The sequence below is a fragment of the Rattus norvegicus genome, chromosome 14, assembly GCF_021556685.1.
Source record: "Rattus norvegicus strain SHRSP/BbbUtx chromosome 14, alternate assembly SHRSP_T2T, whole genome shotgun sequence".
Classification (NCBI taxonomy): Eukaryota; Metazoa; Chordata; class Mammalia; order Rodentia; family Muridae; genus Rattus; species Rattus norvegicus.
Window position 1 is genome coordinate 101,943,065 of NC_141547.1, and position 21,641 is coordinate 101,964,705.

At 40.6% G+C, this 21,641-nt stretch overlaps 1 protein-coding gene across 1 annotated transcript; it reads right to left on the bottom strand.

Moving 5' to 3' along the window:
* Positions 1 to 3,793: 3,793 nt before the first annotated feature.
* Pex13 (peroxisomal biogenesis factor 13) lies at positions 3,794 to 21,641 on the bottom strand. The gene is given in 4 exon segments (NM_001107242.2): positions 3,794 to 4,562; positions 5,489 to 5,614; positions 11,544 to 12,238; positions 21,501 to 21,641. Coding segments are annotated over 4 exon segments (1,212 nt in total). The 5' UTR covers positions 21,593 to 21,641; the 3' UTR covers positions 3,794 to 4,263.

Consider the following 21,641-nt stretch of genomic DNA (forward strand, 5'->3'; position numbering starts at 1 on the left):
ATACTCTGACACTTACAAAGGCTTGAAATGTTTATGTGCATAGGGAAAAACATGAGATCCACACACCATTTTACTTTTTAATATCCTTAAGAAAAGCTCCAATAAGAGGTAGATGTAGCAACTATCCTCAAAGTTATCAATGACGAAACAGAAAATTAATAATGGCACTTAGAACTTACAGTGAGTGTAGTGTCCAATCTGAGCCAGGTCTTGAAAATCACATACATCTTTATTCACTGTGTGTGATACAGCATAACTGTGGAGGCCAGAGGGCAGGGACTGAACTCAGGAAGGCAAGATCCGTGGCAAGCATGCTTTACCCACTGAGACATTTCAGTGGCCCAGGTTTCTCAAAATCTAAATTTGAGGTATTTTTATTTAATTTGCCTGTAGACAATGTTTCTACATTTTTTTTTTTTAATCAAAAAGAAATAGCTGGGGCTGGGGATTTAGCTCAGCGGTAGAGCGCTTGCCTAGCAAGGGCAAGGCCCTGGGTTCGGTCCCCAGCTCCGAAAAAAAGAAAAAAGAAAAAAAAAAAAAAAAAAAAAAGAAATAGCTATGTGGTGGTGGTGGTGAGTGGCAGAGTTCGAGGCCAGTCCGGTCTACGGAGTGAGCTCCAGGACATCCAGGGCTACACAGAGAAACCTTGTCTTAAAACGACAACAACAACAGCAACAACAACAACAACAACAACAACAACAACAACAACAACAGCAAGAAGGAAAAAGAAAGAGAACAAGACTCATCGGTTTGTAGTAACATATACACAATGTCCTGGAGTGGGGGGGAGTTAACTCTGAATTGCAAGTTAACATTTATCTTGAAAAAAGAAATCAAATTTCAAATATTTTTATTTCTCCAGTAAACTGTTTTCACCATCTATTAAAATAAAAAATTTGACTGTAATGTACTCTTTTTCCATTAAAGACAGCACAAAATAAAGAGCAGCTGCAGTCAGGTGAGTGAACAACTTGGACTGGCCAGACGAGTAAGATGTATAGTCTGAAAAGAAAGCTGACAAAATACAGTTACAACCTTTGAGGTCTGTTTTCTTACTGTATCTTCTGATTCATTTAATTGAAAATGTAGTTTCCTGTGAAGTAACACTACTTCAGTAAGCCCCTAAGAAAACAATACTGGAGCCGTGACCAGTCCATTCGTTTCCTCTAAACAGCAAAATTTTCTGCCATTTCAGTCCTACAATTGTTTTTCTATGATTTTAATGAAGAGTGGAATAGGTGGTTATTAGGTTACTACTACAATCTATCATAGTCAGCCAAACAATAAAGACCCTAAAGGAAAGTTTTATCACCTAATTGTCTAAGCTCTTTTCTACACAACTGAAATGTAGGCCACAAACCCTATTTCCCTATTTCAAAGCTCACCTTCTAAAACAAACCAACCCCAAACCTAAATAGTGTTGACTCGACATTACTCCTACTTTATTACTGGTATTTAATCTAGATGTCTAGACATGAGAACAGTTCAGACATCTCAAGTCTCAAGTTAGTTTGTTAAAAGACTTGGTTTTGCGAGCCAGGACCATGGCTTAGTGGTAGGAAGGCTCCTATTAAGTGTGAGAAGATCGGCCTAGAGATAAGTACTGAGTGCTTTTCTCTGTTCTAAGTCGAAAGGACACATGACCTACTGTATTGTCATCTCCTTCCTAATGGGTCTTCAGCTCTCTGTTCCCGGACATCTTGGGTGAGACGTGGGTTAGTGTCAACTGCTCTAGAATTACTTATTGACAAACACATCTATGGAAGAAACAAAACCAAGTCACTTTTTATCAAAAAACCACAGCTGTTAGTAGTATCTATAAATGAATTCTGTATCTATTCTGACAGTACTAATCTGTACAATTATATTCACAGTAAGCATATAAAGCTTCCAAGTGGGGAAACTGTACTGAAACATAACACGTTTTCAATATTTAAAGCTGAACTTGATTTTGGAATTTATAAAAGTAATTATCTTATGCAGAAGCAGAAAATTCAGGATTAACAATCATTACTGCCAGTACTGATTATATCGTGAAGTGTAATCTTAAAGGACTTCTGTCTTGGAGGAGAAAACCAAAAATCCATAAACTGTGATCACTCAGGATGAGATCTGGTTATACATGTGATTGGCTCAGGATGAGATCTGGTTATACATGTGATCACTCAGGATGAGATCTGGTTATACATGTGATCACTCAGGATGAGATCTGGTTATACATGTGACTGGCTCAGGATGAGATCTGGTTATACATGTGATCACTCAGGATGAGATCTGGTTATACATGTGACTGGCTCAGGATGAGATCTGGTTATACATGTGACTGGCTCAGGATGAGATCTGGTTATACATGTGATTGGCTTAGGATGAGATCTGGTTATACATGTGATCACTCAGGATGAGATCTGGTTATACATGTGACTGGCTCAGGATGAGATCTGGTTATACATGTGACTGGCTCAGGATGAGATCTGGTTATACATGTGATTGGCTTAGGATGAGATCTGGTTATACATGTGATCACTCAGGATGAGATCTGGTTATACATGTGACTGGCTCAGGATGAGATCTGGTTATACATGTGATGGCTCAGGATGAGATCTGGTTATACATGTGACTGGCTCAGGATGAGATCTGGTTATACATGTGATGGCTCAGGATGAGATCTGGTTATACATGTGACTGGCTCAGGATGAGATCTGGTTATACATGTGACTGGCTCAGGATGAGATCTGGTTATACATGTGACTGGCTCAGGATGAGATCTGGTTATACATGTGACTGGCTCAGGATGAGATCTGGTTATACATGTGACTGGCTCAGGATGAGATCTGGTTATACATGTGATGGCTCAGGATGAGATCTGGTTATACATGTGACTGGCTCAGGATGAGATCTGGTTATACATGTGACTGGCTCAGGATGAGATCTGGTTATACATGTGATGGCTCAGGATGAGATCTGGTTATACATGTGACTGGCTCAGGATGAGATCTGGTTATACATGTGACTGGCTCAGGATGAGATCTGGTTATACATGTGACTGGCTCAGGATGAGATCTGGTTATACATGTGACTGGCTCAGGATGAGATCTGGTTATACATGTGACTGGCTCAGGATGAGATCTGGTTATACATGTGATGGCTCAGGATGAGATCTGGTTATACATGTGATGGCTCAGGATGAGATCTGGTTATACATGTGACTGGCTCAGGATGAGATCTGGTTATTATACATGTGATGGCTCAGGATGAGATCTGGTTATACATGTGATGGCTCAGGATGAGATCTGGTTATACATGTGACTGGCTCAGGATGAGATCTGGTTATACATGTGATGGCTCAGGATGAGATCTGGTTATTATACATGTGACTGGCTCAGGATGAGATCTGGTTATACATGTGACTGGCTCAGGATGAGATCTGGTTATACATGTGACTGGCTCAGGATGAGATCTGGTTATACATGTGACTGGCTCAGGATGAGATCTGGTTATACATGTGATGGCTCAGGATGAGATCTGGTTATTATACATGTGACTGGCTCAGGATGAGATCTGGTTATACATGTGATGGCTCAGGATGAGATCTGGTTATACATGTGATGGCTCAGGATGCCATTTCGTGATGCTGTAAAGAGATTAAGGAGCTGTCATTCTAGAACCATCTCCCTCACGGTGCTTCCAGTGACCTCTTAACAACAAACGTTTATAAATACAATAAAAGATGATAGTATCAATTGTTGGCAGGTAAAAACCACATCGCCTAAAGTAAATTCAACACCAGACATAATATAGATCAGAAAATTTTTATTATTTAGTTTCTTTATAAGGTTATAAAAATTTAGACTTTTGTCTGTTCTTATAAGTAGTTGTTATCACTCAATTTTTGAAGACTTCACGTCAACTAACTCAGAACTTTAAAAAGCATTAGTGATCCCTTCTGAGGCAACTTGTGTGTTCTATTGTTCATCAAATTTATTGATCCAATAAGCCTGGGGACTGAGATAAGATGGAGCCGACAACTATCTCCACAATCTTAAAAGCTAAGTGAAACAAATGTCCTCATGGTCCAAGAGACAATCAAGTGTAGCCAGATCACTTGACCAGCAACTAGCGTGTGACTACATAACTTCTAGCAGCAGAACGCCCGGGACAGCCATGAGCAAATGCTTTCATTCAACCGCAAATTAATTCCTCTGTAAGAAATAATTTTAAAAATACTCTAAAATATTGTTCACCTGCCCGCAAACATGAAACACATCAAAGGTCTTGTTTGTCTCCATTTTTCCCTGTAGAATCAGGTGTACCGGCAACCTTATTAGTTTCAACAAAAACAGATTCAAAGGCAGCTTCCTGTTCCTCCAAAGAATTGGTGGTAGTGACTCCTTTAACTGATGTTGGGTTGGTAAAAGACTGTTGCTGCTTGGGCATTGTACTCGATTCTACTGTTTTTCTGCCTCTTCTTTTACCAAGAATTTTGACATAATTTGCAGGTATAAGTCCTGTTGTTTGACCGTCAAGACTAGCCAGAAGCCAGCCACGCACTTTGGGTTGTTGTTCTGAAGAAAGAGAGAGACAGTTTTTAAGTACACTCTGGAATAAAAAAAAAAAAAAAAAAAATATATATATATATATATATATATATATATATATGTGTGTGTGTGTGTGTGTGTGTGTGTATTTATTTATTTATATATTACGATAATGTATGCTAAACAAAGTCAGAAACTTGTAGTGAGACAGGTAAATGAGTAGGATGTGCACACACACTCAAAAGCAAACATTAGCGCACCTAACCGGTCTAGATCCATTTTTCTTTTAAAATAAAGAGATGGAATCTCAGTCACCTAAGTGCTTTAGCCTCCTAGGTAGTAGGGACAATAGATAGTGTCACGCTTCAATCCCATTCTTAAATTTACAGTTTAGTAAAGTAATAAAATATAATAAATAGAAAAAATAAAGTATTGTAAGTATACGTTATATAGCATACTAAATAGTCCTATGAAAAGCATTGTATACTGTATAGGGATTAACAAGAATTTTGAATTTAGAAGAGACTATACAGGGAAGTCTTCTAATACTATGTATGAGGCATTTTCTCTGACTTTACTGTGTCTGACACAGGGTCTCATGTACAAAATAATAAAGGGGATGAGTTGAGAAGAGCAAGGGGTCAGTAGGGTTGGGAGGGGACAAGAGGATAACGGGGACAGTGGAGGTTAACACTTGTGATCCTGGGCTATACAGTGTGAGACCCTGTCTCAATCTCTTCCTTGAAAAGAAAAAAAAAGGAGGAAAGAAAAGAAAAAGAAAGAAAAAAAAATCAACCAATCAACCAAACAAACATACAAAAAAACAACCAAAAAGAAAAAAAAAAAAAACAGACAAAAGCAAAACTCTGGTAACCATCTGTAAGGTGCTTTGTTTCAGTTTCAAATAATACCTTTACAATTATTAAAAACTAAAGATAATTACAACTTGTTACCTTTGAGGGCTAGATTTAGCATATCACCAGCACGGAAAGAAATTTCTTCATCAGACACAGCGGCAAAGTCGTATTCTGCTCTAGCAACTACATGGTCGTCCTCACCGTTTGCCCAGTTGGTGCTGTCTACAGACGAAATCAATGGTAGGTTAAAAAGTTAGCAAAATGCAGATGTTCACTGGCTGTGGCTTGTAAGCGGCACAAATCCAGCTGCCAAGTGGACGGGCCTCCCTTCCTAAGTAGCTCCTCACAAGGATCACTGTGAAGGGCAGGCAGGCTTAGTGTTGTACGAACGAACTACCACACTATCACATTCCTTACAAACTCTTCCCCTTTCTTACCCTCTCACTTTCAGTCAGGGGCTGACAATTCTTTCCTCCCTTTCTTCATAGAGGGTGAGTAGTGTACATTTTATATATTGAAGTCCACTAGGAAAAGTTTCTTAGATAGTATATAATTATTTATAAAACATGAAAAAGAAATTTCATGGGTTTTTTTTTAGGCAAAATTCAAAATAGCAGGGTTTTTTGTTTGTTTGCTTATTTTAAGTGGTAGTACATGTTTACTCAGAAGAAAAGAATACTCAGGGGAAGGATATTTCATTTATTTTGGGTTCAATGGCAAACACTCATTTCTGTATTTCATTTGTGAAATGCTAATTGGCAGTAAGATTTGAGGTGCAATTCTTGGGTATCCAGGTTTGATTAAGCACACCCATTACTTGGGAGAGTGACAGACTAGGATATAATTCTGTTCACATTTCTCAACTATGCTGTGTACCATGTTATCACACTGCTGACTAATCATTTCCCAATGATACATCAGTGGGAGCTTGTCAGTTACAGTTAGAGTCTGAAATGTTGTTTCCTTTGCAACTAGAAGTCCAAAAACTGCTTCTGGGACTCAGTTTGAACTTGGAAACCTGTATGGGAGTGGAAATCTCACTGATTTTTAACATTTTTTAAAAAAGACTTATTTATTTGTTTTATGTGAATACACTATAGCTGTCTTCAGACACACTAGAAGAGAGCATTAGATCCCATTACAGATGGTTGTGAGCCACTATGTGGTTGCTGAGAATAGAACTCAGGATCTTTGGAAGAGCAGTCAGTGCTCTTTAACCTTTGAGTCATCTCTCCAGCCCGATTTAAACATTTTTATTAGGATATATTAATTATACATAGTGATGGATTTCATTATGACATTTTCATAAATGGGTACAATGCACTTGGAGATATTTAGCCCATCCTCTCGTCCCTTCTCTCTCCTGTTAACCCCTTGTTCTTTCCAAGTAATCTGTCACACGAGACCCTGTCAGATATTAAAACAAAAAGACAAACACAGCATCCCCAACTTCTATTAAGAAAGTCCTGGGGGGTTGGGGATTTAGCTCAGTGGTAGAGCGCTTGCCTAGCAAGCGCAAGGCCCTGGGTTCAGTCCCCAGCTCCGGAAAAAAAGAAAAGAAAAGGAAAAAAAAAAAAAAAAAAAAAAAAGAAAATCCTGGAGGGGAAGTCGGTTTGTAACTGCTGCCCCATCTCTGTGGCCCCACTTGACATGACAACAGTGCTGCATCACCGGGCAGCTGGAAAGCCTCAGGAACTGCCCATAGTCTCTGTGGCTGAACAGAACCTGAACAACCATTAACTTAGAAAATGTTTCTCAAAGATTTATAAATTTTGTTCAACTAAACCCTTTTAGACTTCACATATTTTGACTACTCTTGCAGTACTGCTTAGTAGATTCCACTTCAGGCTATAATAAATCAGTGTTTCCAGTTTTAAAATTAGTCATATTGTATAGCTATTCACAGTGGCAAACTACATCATTACCTCAGATTTACCACGGCCACCTCAAGCAACTGTGAAGTGTCAGGATCTAGTGGGTTATCACGAGCCAGAGAAAGCCACTCAAATAACTCGCCCCCTTTTCTTCTTCTGTGAGGTGAGGTCTGACACCAGTCCTTGCACATGCTAAGCACATGCTAAGCACATGCTCTGATAGCATACAGCCAGCACCCTTCACTTATCTTCAGGTGGCAATGCCATTCTGAATGTTAAGAAACCAATCTCATTGACAGGCTAACAGCCTTAAAGAGACTTACTGTTTGCAGATAAATTTCTTTGGCTGTTGTAATAATTATCAATTAAGATTTCCTTCACTGGCTAGCAAATTAAACTTTGGTTTTAGCTTCTATTTCCTTTACTTTTGTGGGTAGAGTAGGAAATTTTTAGTTTTTAAGTGTTGATTTCTGTGACTACTGTTCAGTCTGGCAGCTGTAATAATTTAACACAACTATTGTGTCATTGCAGAGTGAACAAGTACTTTACCAAAATTCATTGTACTGTGTCTTTAAAGGATAACCCCTCCTTTTCAGATCTAGTGTGCTACATACAACCTCTTTATGAAACGTAGTATGTGACTGTGGTGGTCTGAATATGCTGGGCCCATAGGCAGTGCTAACATTAGGAGGTGTGGCCTTGTTGGAGCAAGCGTGTCACTGTAGGGGTGGGCTCTGGACCTCTCTACCCACTGCAGAAGAGACCTTCTTCCTAGCAGCCTGAGTATGAGTCTTCTGGTGGCCTTCAGATGGAGATGTAGAACTCTCAGCTTCTCCCACACCATGCCTGTCTGGATGCCGCCATACTTCCCACCAAGATGATAATGGTCTGAGCCTCTGAAAGTATTAAGTCTGCCCCAATTAAATGTTGTCCTTTTTAAGAGTTGTCTTGGTCACGGTGTCTCTTCACAGCAATGAAATCCTAACTAAGACAGTGACTTTGCTCATGAACAGAGCACTAGCTTAGCATGCTTAAAGTCTATATTTAATTCCCAGCTGCACCACCAAAAAATACTGTCTTAGAGTTTCTGCTGCTGTGAAGAGACACCATGACCACAGCAGCTTTTATAACGGAAAGCATTTAACTGGGGCTGGCTTACAGTTCATTTCAATGCATTATCCTCACGGTGGGGAGCAGGGCAGCCTGCAGGCAGACACAGTAGCTCAGAAGTCTACATCCACATCCAAAGGCAGCAGGAAGAGAGAGCTGCGGGGACTGGCTTGGGCTTTTGACATACTTCCTTCAACAAGGACATGGCTTCTACTCTTTTCAAATACTGCCACTCCCTGTGACTAAGTATTGAAATCTATGAGCCTATGGGGCGGGCATTCACATTCAAGCCACTACAACACTATAACAATACACGTGGGGGTTGGGGATTTAGCTCAGTGGTAGAGCGCTTGCCTAGGAAGCGCAAGGCCCTGGGTTCGGTCCCCAGCTCCGGGAAAAAAAGAAACAAACAAACAAACAAACAAACAAAACAAAAAAGGCGTTGGGGATTTAGCTCAGAGGTAGAGCGCTTGCCTAGTGAGCGCAAGGCCCTGGGTTAGGTCCCCAGCTCCGGAAAAAAAAAAAACCAAAAAACAAAAAAACAAACAAAACAAAACAAAACAAAACAAAACAATACACATGGCACTCTGTCTGCTGCCAAACTGGAACTGAGTTTGAGATTTGTAGAGTGCAGCTCAGCCAGTAGTGTGAATCCATTAATCCACATAAGGTCTTTGCACAAGCTACTCTGCTGTTTCAATACAAAATCAGCCACGGCAATGTGTAAGTATGGCTATGTTTCAATAAAACTTTATAAACATCTGAATTTCCTATAATCTTCACATCAAAAACCTGAATTTAAAAAAAAAAAGTGTTCACGTAAACGAGCATGTGTGTATAGGTCAGAGGTTGATACTATTTTCTTCTCTGACTACTGTGTTTTTGACACAGTTTCTTATTGGGCTTGGCGACCAGAATAGGATAGAACTGGATAGGCAGGCTGGGATTAGATCCAGGTATCTAGCTGTCTCTTGGCCATGCTAGTTCTCGAGTCACACATGCAAGGCTCTGTCTCCTCTTACATGGGTGCTGATGATCCAAATTCAAGCCAGTCCTCCTGCTTCTGTGGCAGGCACTTGACCGACTGAGCCATCTCTCCAGCCTCTCTTCTGATTTTAAAATTCTTTTTTTCTGATTACTGAAAAGCATAACTAGCAGAAGAACTGTAGGTTTAGCACACAACTGTCTGTGGACGTCTGCTCTAAGGAGCAGAGATAGGAGCTAAATTTTCTCAATGCTACTTCTCAGAAATATTTCTACTGCCTGACCAACCCCTTCTGACTTACTTCTGTGTCACCTTTTCTCCTCTTTCCTATAAAAGGCTCTGTTATTGAATCCCCACACCAATCTCTAACCTGTCTCTAACACTTGTAAGAGACAAAGCAGGCTAAGAACGCAGTTCAGGAGACTACTGTAAGACCTTCATTCAAGGCCTTCATTCAGCCTGCATGTGCATAGGCCAAGACAACTACACCAATCGATCATACTCTATTTCCCCTCTCCTAGTCGGTGCTCACCCCCACCCACTCACACACACATTTCCTGACTTAATTTACCCCTTACCTACCTCAAAAAAAGGTCACCCCCAGTCCCCCGCCCTCCTCAAACATCCCAGTGGCAGGCAGAGCGACTCTACAGAAGCACAGACGGCTCTCTTCCCTCCCGTCTCCTGCGCTCTTACATCACTACCTCCATGCAGGCCTCCTTGCTGATTATCAGGTCAGGCTACTGCTACTGAAATACCTTTCAGATTCTACAGCTCAAACATTTCTCCAGTAGCCTGGAGGGCTTTACTCCTCTTTCAGGAAGCCTTCCTTGAATATCCATGGTGCTATAACAGGTTCCTCCTCCTCCTTTCCTCTGGGACTCCCCAACATCCTTCCTGATTATATTTTTTCCTGCAGTACTCATTATTTCCTGACTCGCTGCATATTCTGTTTACTGCCAGTCAGCAGATTGCCACAAAAGGCGTGCTTTCTGTCCCTGCCGGAATCTAGAACTGTGACTGACCTGTATTAGGTATTCAGTTAACACAGACTAATCAGTAAAATATCCATAATAACCTGCTCAAAAGCCTGTGGCACTTTCCCTCTTTGCTTCTATAAACCACACCTAACGAGCAACTGAATCGACTGTGTCTGTCCTTTCTCACATACCCCCATTTAGTCTTCAACCTCTTCCATCAAGTCTAGCTGAATTCTTCAAATTACTAAGTATGAAGCCTTTGTTTTTAATGTGCCAAACGGGTTACTAGATACTCAACATAACCCAACCCTTTACTGTGCTCTCTCTTCCTCCTCCCCACCCCCACCCTCATATGCTGGGCATCAGACACAGGGTCTTACATACACGTGGGAAGCAAGCAAACATTCTTCCAATGAGCTATACCTCCAATTCCCAGGCTGAACTCTTTAGAAAACTATTTATGTTACGAATGTTTAGCACAAAAACCATCATTTCCTTACTAAATAAAAACTTTCCTTTTTTTTTGGTGGTACTAGAGCTTGAACCCTGAGCTACATGCACTCCAATGAGCTATAGTCCTACAATAATAAAGAGCTATCAAAAGCTAACTCAGAGGCCATTTCTTCACAGTTAATATGGCCAAAAATAGTGGTTTCACGCTTCTAGATCTCTTTGCCAGGTGACAGATACGGGTTAACAATCAGTCAGTTAGCCCCAGATCTGCTTCTGGTTCTGCCTCACTAAACCAGTTTTGCCCTATTAAAATTGCCTATATATTGTTGTGATGATTCTCTTCCATTATTTTAGAAAAACAGGGATTGTGCTCTTGGATCTTTATATATTCCATAGCATCAATTTCAGTACTCACTTTGTAAATGAGTTAGGTTAGTGTGTATTACTAAATTGAATAAATTAATCAGCAAGTTTGTCTCTGTTACACATTCTTTTTTTTTTTTTTTTTTTTTTTTTTTTTTTTGGTTCTTTTTTTTCGGAGCTGGGGACCGAACCCAGGGCCTTGCGCTTCCTAGGTAAGCGCTCTACCACTGAGCTAAATCCCCAGCCCCTACACATTCTTTTTCTGGTTTTGAAGCTCTTAACTAAAAGGATAATTAAAATAGGAAATGCAAATGAATATAAGGAATGCTAATTTAACAAAATCATTCTTGAAATTTTAGATTGTTATGTGGTTTAATTATTCTTACCTGTTACTTCATCGCTATGTGTAGACAGAAGTTTCCAGATGAGATAAGGACCACCAAGGATGACAGCAAAGAACAGGAATATTGGCCAAGATTTTGCTGAGTTATTTGCTTGGTCCTCGGCACCAAGGCAGGCCACAGTTCCTTCACTTTCTGCCCATAGGTCCTCGTTCTCAGAGCCTCTCCTTAAACCCATCATCCACTGTAACCGTCTATAAAGATATCTTATAGTCCTCACTAACGCAAAGGCTGAAAAAACCTTGGTGAAGTGTATCTTTAGCCGGGAAAAGTGGTTTGCTACGTCCAAGACAGCCCTGAAGCTGTTGTAGACGGCTGAGAAAGTGGCATCCATCATCATGCTGACCGAGGCAAACGCATGCACGATGCTCTCAATGGACTGGAAGGCACCTCTGCTGCTTTCTTCAGCTTGCTGGACAAACCTACTGGGAGGAAGATCATCTACTCGGAGGCGGTTAAAGCCCAAACCATTGTATCCGTAACTATACGGGCTATAACTTCCGTAGAACGCATTTCCATAGGCTCCATATCCAGATGAGAACGAACTGTAAGCAGGTCTGAAAGTGTTCACATTGTTGCCGCCTGTCTGCTGGGACGGCCTGGGAAGAATAGGTGGAGGCACTCTGGTAAGCGTTGGTTGTCCAGGTCTTGTCAATAAAGTAGGGCCCAAGTCAGCAGATCTAACACACAAAAAAATCCAAGTTATTATGCACAAAATCTTTTGTCTAATAAGTAAGTTTTAATTATAATTATGGCTATGTATTCTTTTTTAGAATTCCATTTCTCTTTCATTGATGTTAAAAGTCGGTATAGTAGCTGCTGGAGAGATGACACTGGATGGTTTTCCAGGGGACCCAGGTTTGCTTTCCAGCACACACACTGCAGCTCACAACCACCCGTAACCCCTGTGAGGAGGGAATCAACGGCCTCCTCTGACCTCCATGGCGTTCACGCTCACGCGCCGCCTACTGTCCAGGGCATGTTTATTGCTTGTTATCACGACCAGCACAGTGAAGAACACTAAGTAAGCCCACGACAGAAGACAGATGATACTTCTGTAATGCTGTGCTATTTTCTTCCACTCAGCTCTTAAAACATTTTAAACAGAAAAAAATTGGCGGAATACATACATATTTTTAAATGTAAATTCAATAACTACTATGATCTTACCATATTTTTTTCTCTCACTTTGGTCCACAAATTCTTGAAGTAACCAAAATTAACTTCTAAACTTGATACATTACCCTGTATGTATCTTGGAAGGCATTTCCCAAGGGAAAAAAAACATTTGTTACTACCCCATCACTGAAAGCTAAAGTTTCATACAATCAATAACACAATTAATAAAAAACAAAACAAAAAATAAACTAGTCCTTTCCCCAGAAGTGTAAAATAGCTTTGACGTAAAATCCAGTTACCATTAGTTTACCCAGTTAATATAAAATTCTTTATTATTTTCCTAGTTGCAATACTTTCATTACTCCTGAAAGACACTCGGAGGTCACAGGGATGGCAATGAGAATTAAGATAGATCCTAACAGGGGTTGGGGATTTAGCTCAGTGGTAGAGCGCTTGCCTAGGAAGCGCAAGGCCCTGGTTCGGTCCCCAGCTCCGAAAAAAAAGAACCAAAAAAAAAAAAAAAAAAAAAAAAAAAAAAAAAGATAGATCCTAACAGCATAAGGACATAGCTGAGAACACCATAATGAAAGCCGTTGCCAGTCACACTGTATTACTTAGTTTTAAAATACCCTGTATTCACCAGCAGTCACTTCCAGTTTCCTTTCCATCTCTAACCTTTGGTAAACACAAACTTACTTTGTCTCTATGACCTTATCTAGTCTAGGTATTTCAGATATAGTTGGTTTCAGTTGTTGAAATATTCTTAAAACATCTATGAAGTTGCCAATACCCAATCATTATGCCCAGGAGTGATAGGTTTCTGTAGGCTTTAGATCACTTTGAGACAGCCCACTCTGGCCTATACTGTACTGTGTAGCTGGTCTCTCCAGTGCAGGGATTAAATGCATACGCCACCATGCCTGTCTTTCAAATCATACTTTAATCAACCAACTAGTACATACACCAGCTTGTCCATGTATTAATAATGTGTCAGCACAATAACTCATGCTTCAACAACTCAAATACTTACACCTTTTCTTTAGTAAAGCTTCACAGACACCTTGTACTTTGGATTATTAGACAGATCTAACTTGGGGGCCATTTTAAAAAGTGAGATCAATTCGTAATGTGAAAACCCTGGAACTAAACAGACTATACAATGGCCATGAACTCACAGGTGTTAGGGTTAAAATCAGCTTGAACACTGCTTTGCTCAACTTCACCTGTGATTACACATCTTTCACTGTCCTATACATGTATACATGCACACAAATGACAAAGTGCTGATTTTGAGGTTATAGTGAATTTTGGTGGGTAGACAAATTTGTAAATATGGGATCTATAAAGAGTGAGGGTCTATGTTAGTCCCACAGTAGGTGTGATCTGAAGCTTGCTTCTTTCACTTCAGCATATTTCCAAGGCTCACCCTATTGCAGAACAAATCAAAATCAGTTCATGTGAGCACTTCTTCCCCAAATGCCTCAAAGCACAAGTGTCTCAGATTTGAAGTTCTGGAACATGGTATACATATAGAGGTGTTGTGGGGATGGCATTCAAGTGAAACACTTGTGTTTTGTACACTTTTACACACATAGCTTGATGGTAATTTCATACAAGTTTTAGTATGCTTGTGATTTTTGCTTGTTTCTGAGATGAATTTTTGTAACACAGCTTTGGACAGCCTAGACCTGGCTATGTAGCTCAGGAGCCTTGAACTCAACGGCGTTCCTCCCATCTGAGTAGGGTACCTACTTAATTCTCAACTCATATGCTTTTTTAAAGACAAGGTCTCCCTATTTACCGCAGGCTGTTTTAGGACCATGTAGTCCAGGCAAGCTTCAAATTCATGAACCCTATGTTTCAGCCTCTCAAGTGCTTGAATTACAGGTAAATGTTTATTTTAACCTCAAAGTATTACCTAATGTCAGCTGTAAAATTAACCATAAAATAAAATTATGTCATTACTCTCTTGAAGTTTTAAACTTTGGAACATTTATTACTCTTCATAGCCAAAGGATATTTACTCCCATAGACTATCGCTTGGGGGACATTGGGCTGCTACAATGCTTTGGCTGTTTTGAGTAAAGTCACTAGTAAAGACTGACGTGTATAGACAGTTTTGTATCTTGAGTCTACTCCTATAGTGAACTGTTGGGTTGCATACTAAATATTACATTTAATCTTTGCAGAAACTGTCAGACTAGTTTCCAAAGCAAGCATATCACTTTTACAAATATTCTCACCAGCAGAGTTTGAAGATCACAGCTTGCCCACATTCTCTCTTATTAATGGCGTTTAAACAATAGTCAACTTAATGGCCAGAGAGTTACATCTCACTGTGGTTCTTTTAAGACAGGGTCTGATGTAGTCCAGACTGGCCTCAGACTTGTTACAAAACCAAGAATGACTCTGAACTTCTGATCATCTATGTCTGCATTTCTCTGAAGAGTAATAATACTAAGTACTTTTTATGTCCTTTGCCACTTACAATCCTACCACAAGAAACAGCTCTAAACGTTCCTCATTTACTTGTGTGTGCGCATATGGGGAATGGGCACAGGCCATGGAGTGCATTTGGAGGTCAGGGGACAGCATGAGGGTCCCAGGATGTGGCTGTACGACACAGCTACCTCATTTCCTGACAACTAAACGGGCCTCTTATCATGGTCCTTTTAGTATTTATCTTTTACTGAGTTGGAAGAGTAAAAATGTCTTTTTTAACAAAACATTTACTTTTACTTTACGTGGATAAATATTTTGCCTCCATGTATGTATGTGTATTACATGCATTCAGTACCTGTGGAGGCCAGAAGAGGGTGTTGGATCTCTTGAAACTAGAGTTAACAGAGGGTTATGACCTGCCCTATGGGTCCTGGGCACCAAGCCTCTGTCCTCTGCAAAAGTAGCAAGTATTGAGCCATCTGTCCAACTCCCTCAAAATAACTCTTAAAACTGGTTTTTGAATAAAAAAATTTATAAATTTAGTTTACGCATTGCATTTGAATTTTTCTTCCCATTATATTCTAAAGTAGGATTATCAGCACTGGCAAGAGAACTCAGTGCATAAAACATGTTGCCTTGCAAGCCTGGTGACATCACTTTGATCCTTAGAACCACATTAGGAGAAGAAAACTGACCCCCAAAAGTAGCACTCTGATGTCCACACAGGTGGCGTGGATACATGTCCCTCACTTACACCTGATCCTTGTTTATATCACATGTGTCATGTCTAGTTGCAAAATGGTAATATCTGATGTGACGGAAAGTTTTGACTTAACATTATAAACAAGTTACAGAACTCTCACTTAAAAACACAAACAGCTAAATGTAGTCTTTACAAAGAGGAACAAACTTTGAAAAGGGCTACCTAGCAAACAGCAAACAGCACTCCCAGGCCTGACAAAGGAGTGCTGCTACAGCATAAAACAGAGAGCTCATCTATTTAGATGTGACACAAGATAATATGAAACACAAATGAAAACATACTTCATTTCAGCCTTTGATGAAGGCTGATGCTACAGGTTCACTCACCTCTGTGTCAGGAATCACAAGGTGAGTTAGGAAACTAGAAATAACAAGAGTGAAGGTTCTACTCAAATGAACTCAAGTGTTCACTGGGGCTAAGAGCTGGGACCTTGGTACCTACTACAAAATATTCTGTCAACTTCTTTTTAAAAGAAAGTTACAGATCTTCCCAAAACAACACAGTTTTGCTATTCTTCTTAGTTGCCTTCCAGAACTAGACAGTAAAATCCTACTGCAAAGGAGCAGCACACTTTGGCTGTAGAATATACAGAAATCAAGCTGGAAGTGACGTAAAACTTTCTCCCTGCTGGCTATCTAGCTTGTGTCAGAAGGTGTTATGCAGGCCACATGGGAGCCAACCATCATGGTGTTACCCAGAAGTGTACTATCCTGCCAGATAAGATACACCCAATGATGAATAATGGCAAGTAAACAACTACATTTTGGTCCTGGGTTTCCAGAGGAAAGAATTCATGTCTGGTACATAAATCTGGTTAAAAACCCTCATGGCTAGTCAGATAAAAGGCTCTGGGGTGGGGGTGGGGACAGGGAGGCCTATCTGATACTAAATGGTTTTGCTAACTGGCCATGTTGTAAACTACCGTCTAAATATTTGTGCTATACACATGGCTATCCTTGACCATGGCCAGAGAAGCTTAAGCTTGTCTTTGCAGTTAAAAGCAGAGACTCTTAACTGGTCATTAACTGGTCAAAGTGAGAGTAAGTGACTGCTTAGCCCTAAACGGGACATCTCTACCAACCCTCGCTCACAAGCTTAGGACACACTGGAAAAGAGGGGGTGGGAAAAATGTGAGAGCCAAAGGATGTGAACACGGTCTTCTAGACCGAACCAGGCCTCCTAACTTATGAGTGCACCTCACCAGCTATGTAACACGCATGAAACCTGTACAACATCAAGCCAACAACATTGTAAGTCAGCATTCAAACAGGCAGACTCAGTGCCCTACAAACAGATGTGAAAAGATTGTGGGGGGAAGGGGCACGTTGGAGGGGCCTGGGGAGCAGGAGGTGTATGATACGACCGAGATACATTGTTTGTATGAATGAAAATGTCAAAGAATAAACAAAATATTATACACAAAAATTTAAAAATAAAGTCACAGACCTAAGAAAGGGGTTGGCCACTGACACACCTGAAGCCCAGGAAACAAATTAACTTCCACAGTTAATATGTAATTCTCTGGCCTAATCCACTGTTTTTATATCTGATTCTTATCAGATGTAAATGTGGGATTGGGTGCTATGGATGCAATAATAGCAAGGAGACTACTATGCAGAAAAAGTAAAATTCTAAAATTCCTAAATTTATAGAATCCATGAAGATGAAGAAAAGAAAAATTAAGATACCAGGTTAACAAAAATCAGTACTAAAAATAAATTTAAAGGAAAAAATTATAGCACAATACAAAGATTCTAGTTCTTTAAATTCATCAATGTTATCTATTTTTAAGAAAGTCAAATGAGCTGTGCACGGTGGGACACCTCTGATATTAGCACTTGGGAAGGAGGCAGAGGTCAGTGCAGCCCTGAGTTTGAGGCTAGTCAGGACTACACAGAAGTTCCAGGCCTGCCTTCTCTCAAAAACGCAAAACAAACCAATGAAATAAAAACATGTAAATGTGAAGAAATGTATTAGAAATCTCAGACATGATGCTGCAGCTTTAGGGAATGCCTTGTAAGTATAATACAAGAAAAAAAATCAGTTGTACACAGAGCAGAGTGGAGACCTAGAACTGTATGGGAAGGGTGGAGTTCATAATCAGACTAGCTCTCCATTCAGAAACAATTAACTAGAAAAGCTGCTGCTGCTGCTGCTGCCGCTGCTGCCGCTGGGTCACAAAAGAAACAGATCTTGCTTAAAGCATTAGAGAACAAGGTACTGAGAAAACTGAAAATCAAGAGGAAAGAAGACATCTAGAGTCCACCAGCTTAGCTTCGTCTGTAGGGTCTGATCCAGGAAGAGATGGCTGCTGACACAGCTGCTTAGGCCGGTGAGCAAAATGCCTGGGGCAAGTTCAGCTTGGGACCTTAAAGGACTATGTGCTAGGAGTAAGGGAGAAAAGATTGAGCGGAAATAGACCAGCTTTTGTCTAAACAACAGAAAATACGCTTCAAATCAGCCCAATCCTTGACTGGATTAAAGTACCCTACACTACGTTGCTCTGATAGTGAAAAGTAAGTCTCCGGAGGAAGAGAGCTCACATGTCTCTGTGAGACATCTCAGTCATAGAAGATTATATATAATCTATGTAAGGTTCAGCTCTCTACAACAAAACTGGGCCTCCGTGATGACGAAATTGTTGCTTTAAAAGAACACTGAACAACACAGAGCTCCACAGCTACAGAGAAATCCAGAAAAGGAAACAGATTTCAAACTTAAACTGCGCTTGGTATATTCAAACCAAGAAAGACAAGGCCTTCTCAGGCGACATAAAGTCAGGCCAAAAGGAAATTATAAATGAACAGAAACCTTCCCATCTGTGAACTCAATGGCTGGTTTAATAAGAGCCAGGCTTAGGGCTGAGTCCTTGGCTGGGTGGTAAAGTCCTTGCTGTGTAAGCATAAGGACTGAGCTGGGATCTCAGCACTTTCGTAAAACCTGGCATGGAGACATGCTCCTATAATCCAGGAAGCAGGAGGTTCCCAGGGTTTCTCTTGGCAGCAGTCTAATCTAAAGGGCTAGTCCCAGGTTCAGTGAGACCCTGTCTCACAATTAGGTGGAAAGTGATAGGGGAAGATCCCTGAGGTTGACCTTTGGCCTCTAGACACAGACACAGACCTGCGAGTGTACATCCACCCACCCACCCACACACAGGCCAGCCAGGTATTATTGTAATCCAGTAGTACTTCAGAGGCTGAGGCAAGAGGATCTTGAGTTTGAAGTCAACATGGGCAATTTATCGAGACTGTGTCAGACACACAAAAAACCAAACCAAACCAAACCAAAAACAAACTGCTGAAAAATTCCTGAATCCATGAAAGATACCAATGTCAGACCTAAGTACTCCTATGACTCCCACTCAGAATAAGAAAAACATATAGGGGCCTAAAATAGTTCACTGCTATTCAGTGACCAAACAACTTCGGACAATCAGAAAAATAGTGAAAGCAGCTGGCAGGGGTTCAGGGACGGGGACATTTTTAGGCAAGAATAAAAGATGATGACTGAAATTATCAAAAAGCTACCTAAAAACAAAAAGCCAGAAAAAAAAATAGGTGTCTTGATGTTAAAGACAGCTGATGTCCAGATTCCTTGCTGTCAACAGAAGGTATTTTACAGCTCAAAGCACACTAGATAATGCGTCTTGTCTCAGATACAATATTTAGAGGTTCTTAGCCTGTGTGTCATAGCCTCCTTGGCAACCTTTTAGCTCTAATATTTACATTATGATTCCTAACAGTAGCATAATTACACTTATGAAGTAGCAACAAAAATAATTTTATGGTTGAGGTCACCATAACATAACTCCATAAAGGGTTGTAGCATTAGGAAGGTTGAGACTCACTGGTTTAAAGATGAATGTTCAAACAATATTTAAAGGTATAACTATGGAAAAATCTTTGGTGAGTTAAGAAAAATTCAGAACAAGGTGATTGCCTGTAAACCCCAACACTGGGGAAGTTTAGGTAGAAAAACCACTGGGAGCTCAAGGCTAGCCTGTGCTCCCTAGTAAGACATTTGTCTAGGAAGAAAGACAGAAAGGAGAAAAAGACAGAAAAACAAAAAGAAATAAGTGATTTCTTAAATACTGTGAGTACTGAATACTATAGATACTGACATGGATTGAAAAAATACAGATTTATTTTATTTTATTTTATTTTTTTTTTCCCGAGCTGGGGACCGAACCCAGGGCCTTGCGCTTCCTAGGTAAGCGCTCTACCACTGAGCTAAATCCCCAGCCCCACAGATTTATTTTAAACATGTATATATAATTATGTCACAGAGAACCTAGGTATTATATAAAAAATCTTAAAGAGAAAACCTTCTACCTATAAAGAAATAAAATGGAAACTTTTCAATAAAAATTTTCAATGCAAAATTTCCTGTTATAAAACAAATATAAAGACAAAAGTCTAATTAAAAAACGAATCCGGTATCACATAGGAACATAAAGACCTTAAAATAATACAGAATTCAGGAAAACATATTTTAAAAAGGAAGCTAAATCTATTCATTTAAAAATGCAAGGTAAGTTCAACATTAATGGAATGACCCATAATTGCATACTATTAGTAAAACAAACAAACAAACAAACAAACAAACAAACAAACAGTATAGAAGCCAACCATAAAATTTAAGGCACACACAACAACAAACTCAGAAGGCTAAGGTAGAGAGAAGTTTAACGGGATAGCACAGAACACACTTAGAAAGTACCAGTATAAGTGTTGCTCTGGTTTAACATAGTAAATAAAGTTTATCACTCTATTTGTATCTATTAGTTACTGTTCCAAGTGTTTTAGTACTTTTAAAAGAGCACCAGATTTCCCCAACAGCAGAGAAGAGCTCTAACGTACTGGTACTGAGATTTTTTGATGCGCCAGGAAAACGTACAAATCTGCTCTGAAATCCTGTCTCCTGGATTAAGGTGTCTATTTACCCAAAGAAAACACACAGGTTCGCGAAACTCTAATTCTTAATCGTTCAAAAGTGACAGACTCATCTGTCACTGATTTAAATCAAAGCAAATAAAAACTTTATAGGCCTTAGACGGCAATCACACACACAATTTTGTACACAAAGGCTACCCACAGACTTCGAATTCCTGTTTTAGAGTTGTTCTTTCAACCCTCCACCTGAAACGTTAAGCTAAATTATTCTGGAAAAGAAAGCCAAGGGTATGAGCCTGGATTCCAGGTTGCGTAAAAGTGACCTTTGGGGCGTTCAACCAACTTCTGGAGAGGCTGTAAATAGCTTTTCCAGTGACTTTTGCTCCCTATCCCTGTCCGGACTGGGCCGACGTCGCCACGCTCGGCAGCAGACCCAAGCTCGATGCCTTGAAGCGGGTCAGGCTGTCCCGCCCCCCTAGTCCCGCAAATAAGGACAGGAAGCGCCGCTTTTCTCTCTAGCGCCGGCTTCCGTGGGGCCAGCGGGGACGCCTCGGGGAAAAAGGCGCGGCCGTACAGACCGGCAGACGCCGGACTTGGAGACCCGCTCCGCACTCGCCCCCGGCCCGCAACGGGAAGCAACGCCACCCCCCAATAACGGCTTCAACCGCCTCCTGCCAGGTCCCAGCTCTAGCCTCCAAACTCGCGGCCCAAGCACATCACACTCACTGGAAAGTGGGGCCGGGGCCCGGCCCAGGGCCGGCCCCGGGAATTCGGCGGGTCTCCCAGGGTTTGGGAGGCGGCGGCGGCTGGGAGGCCATGTCTCGCCTGCTCCGCTCCGGCTCAGGACAGCGACTGCGACGGCTGGGT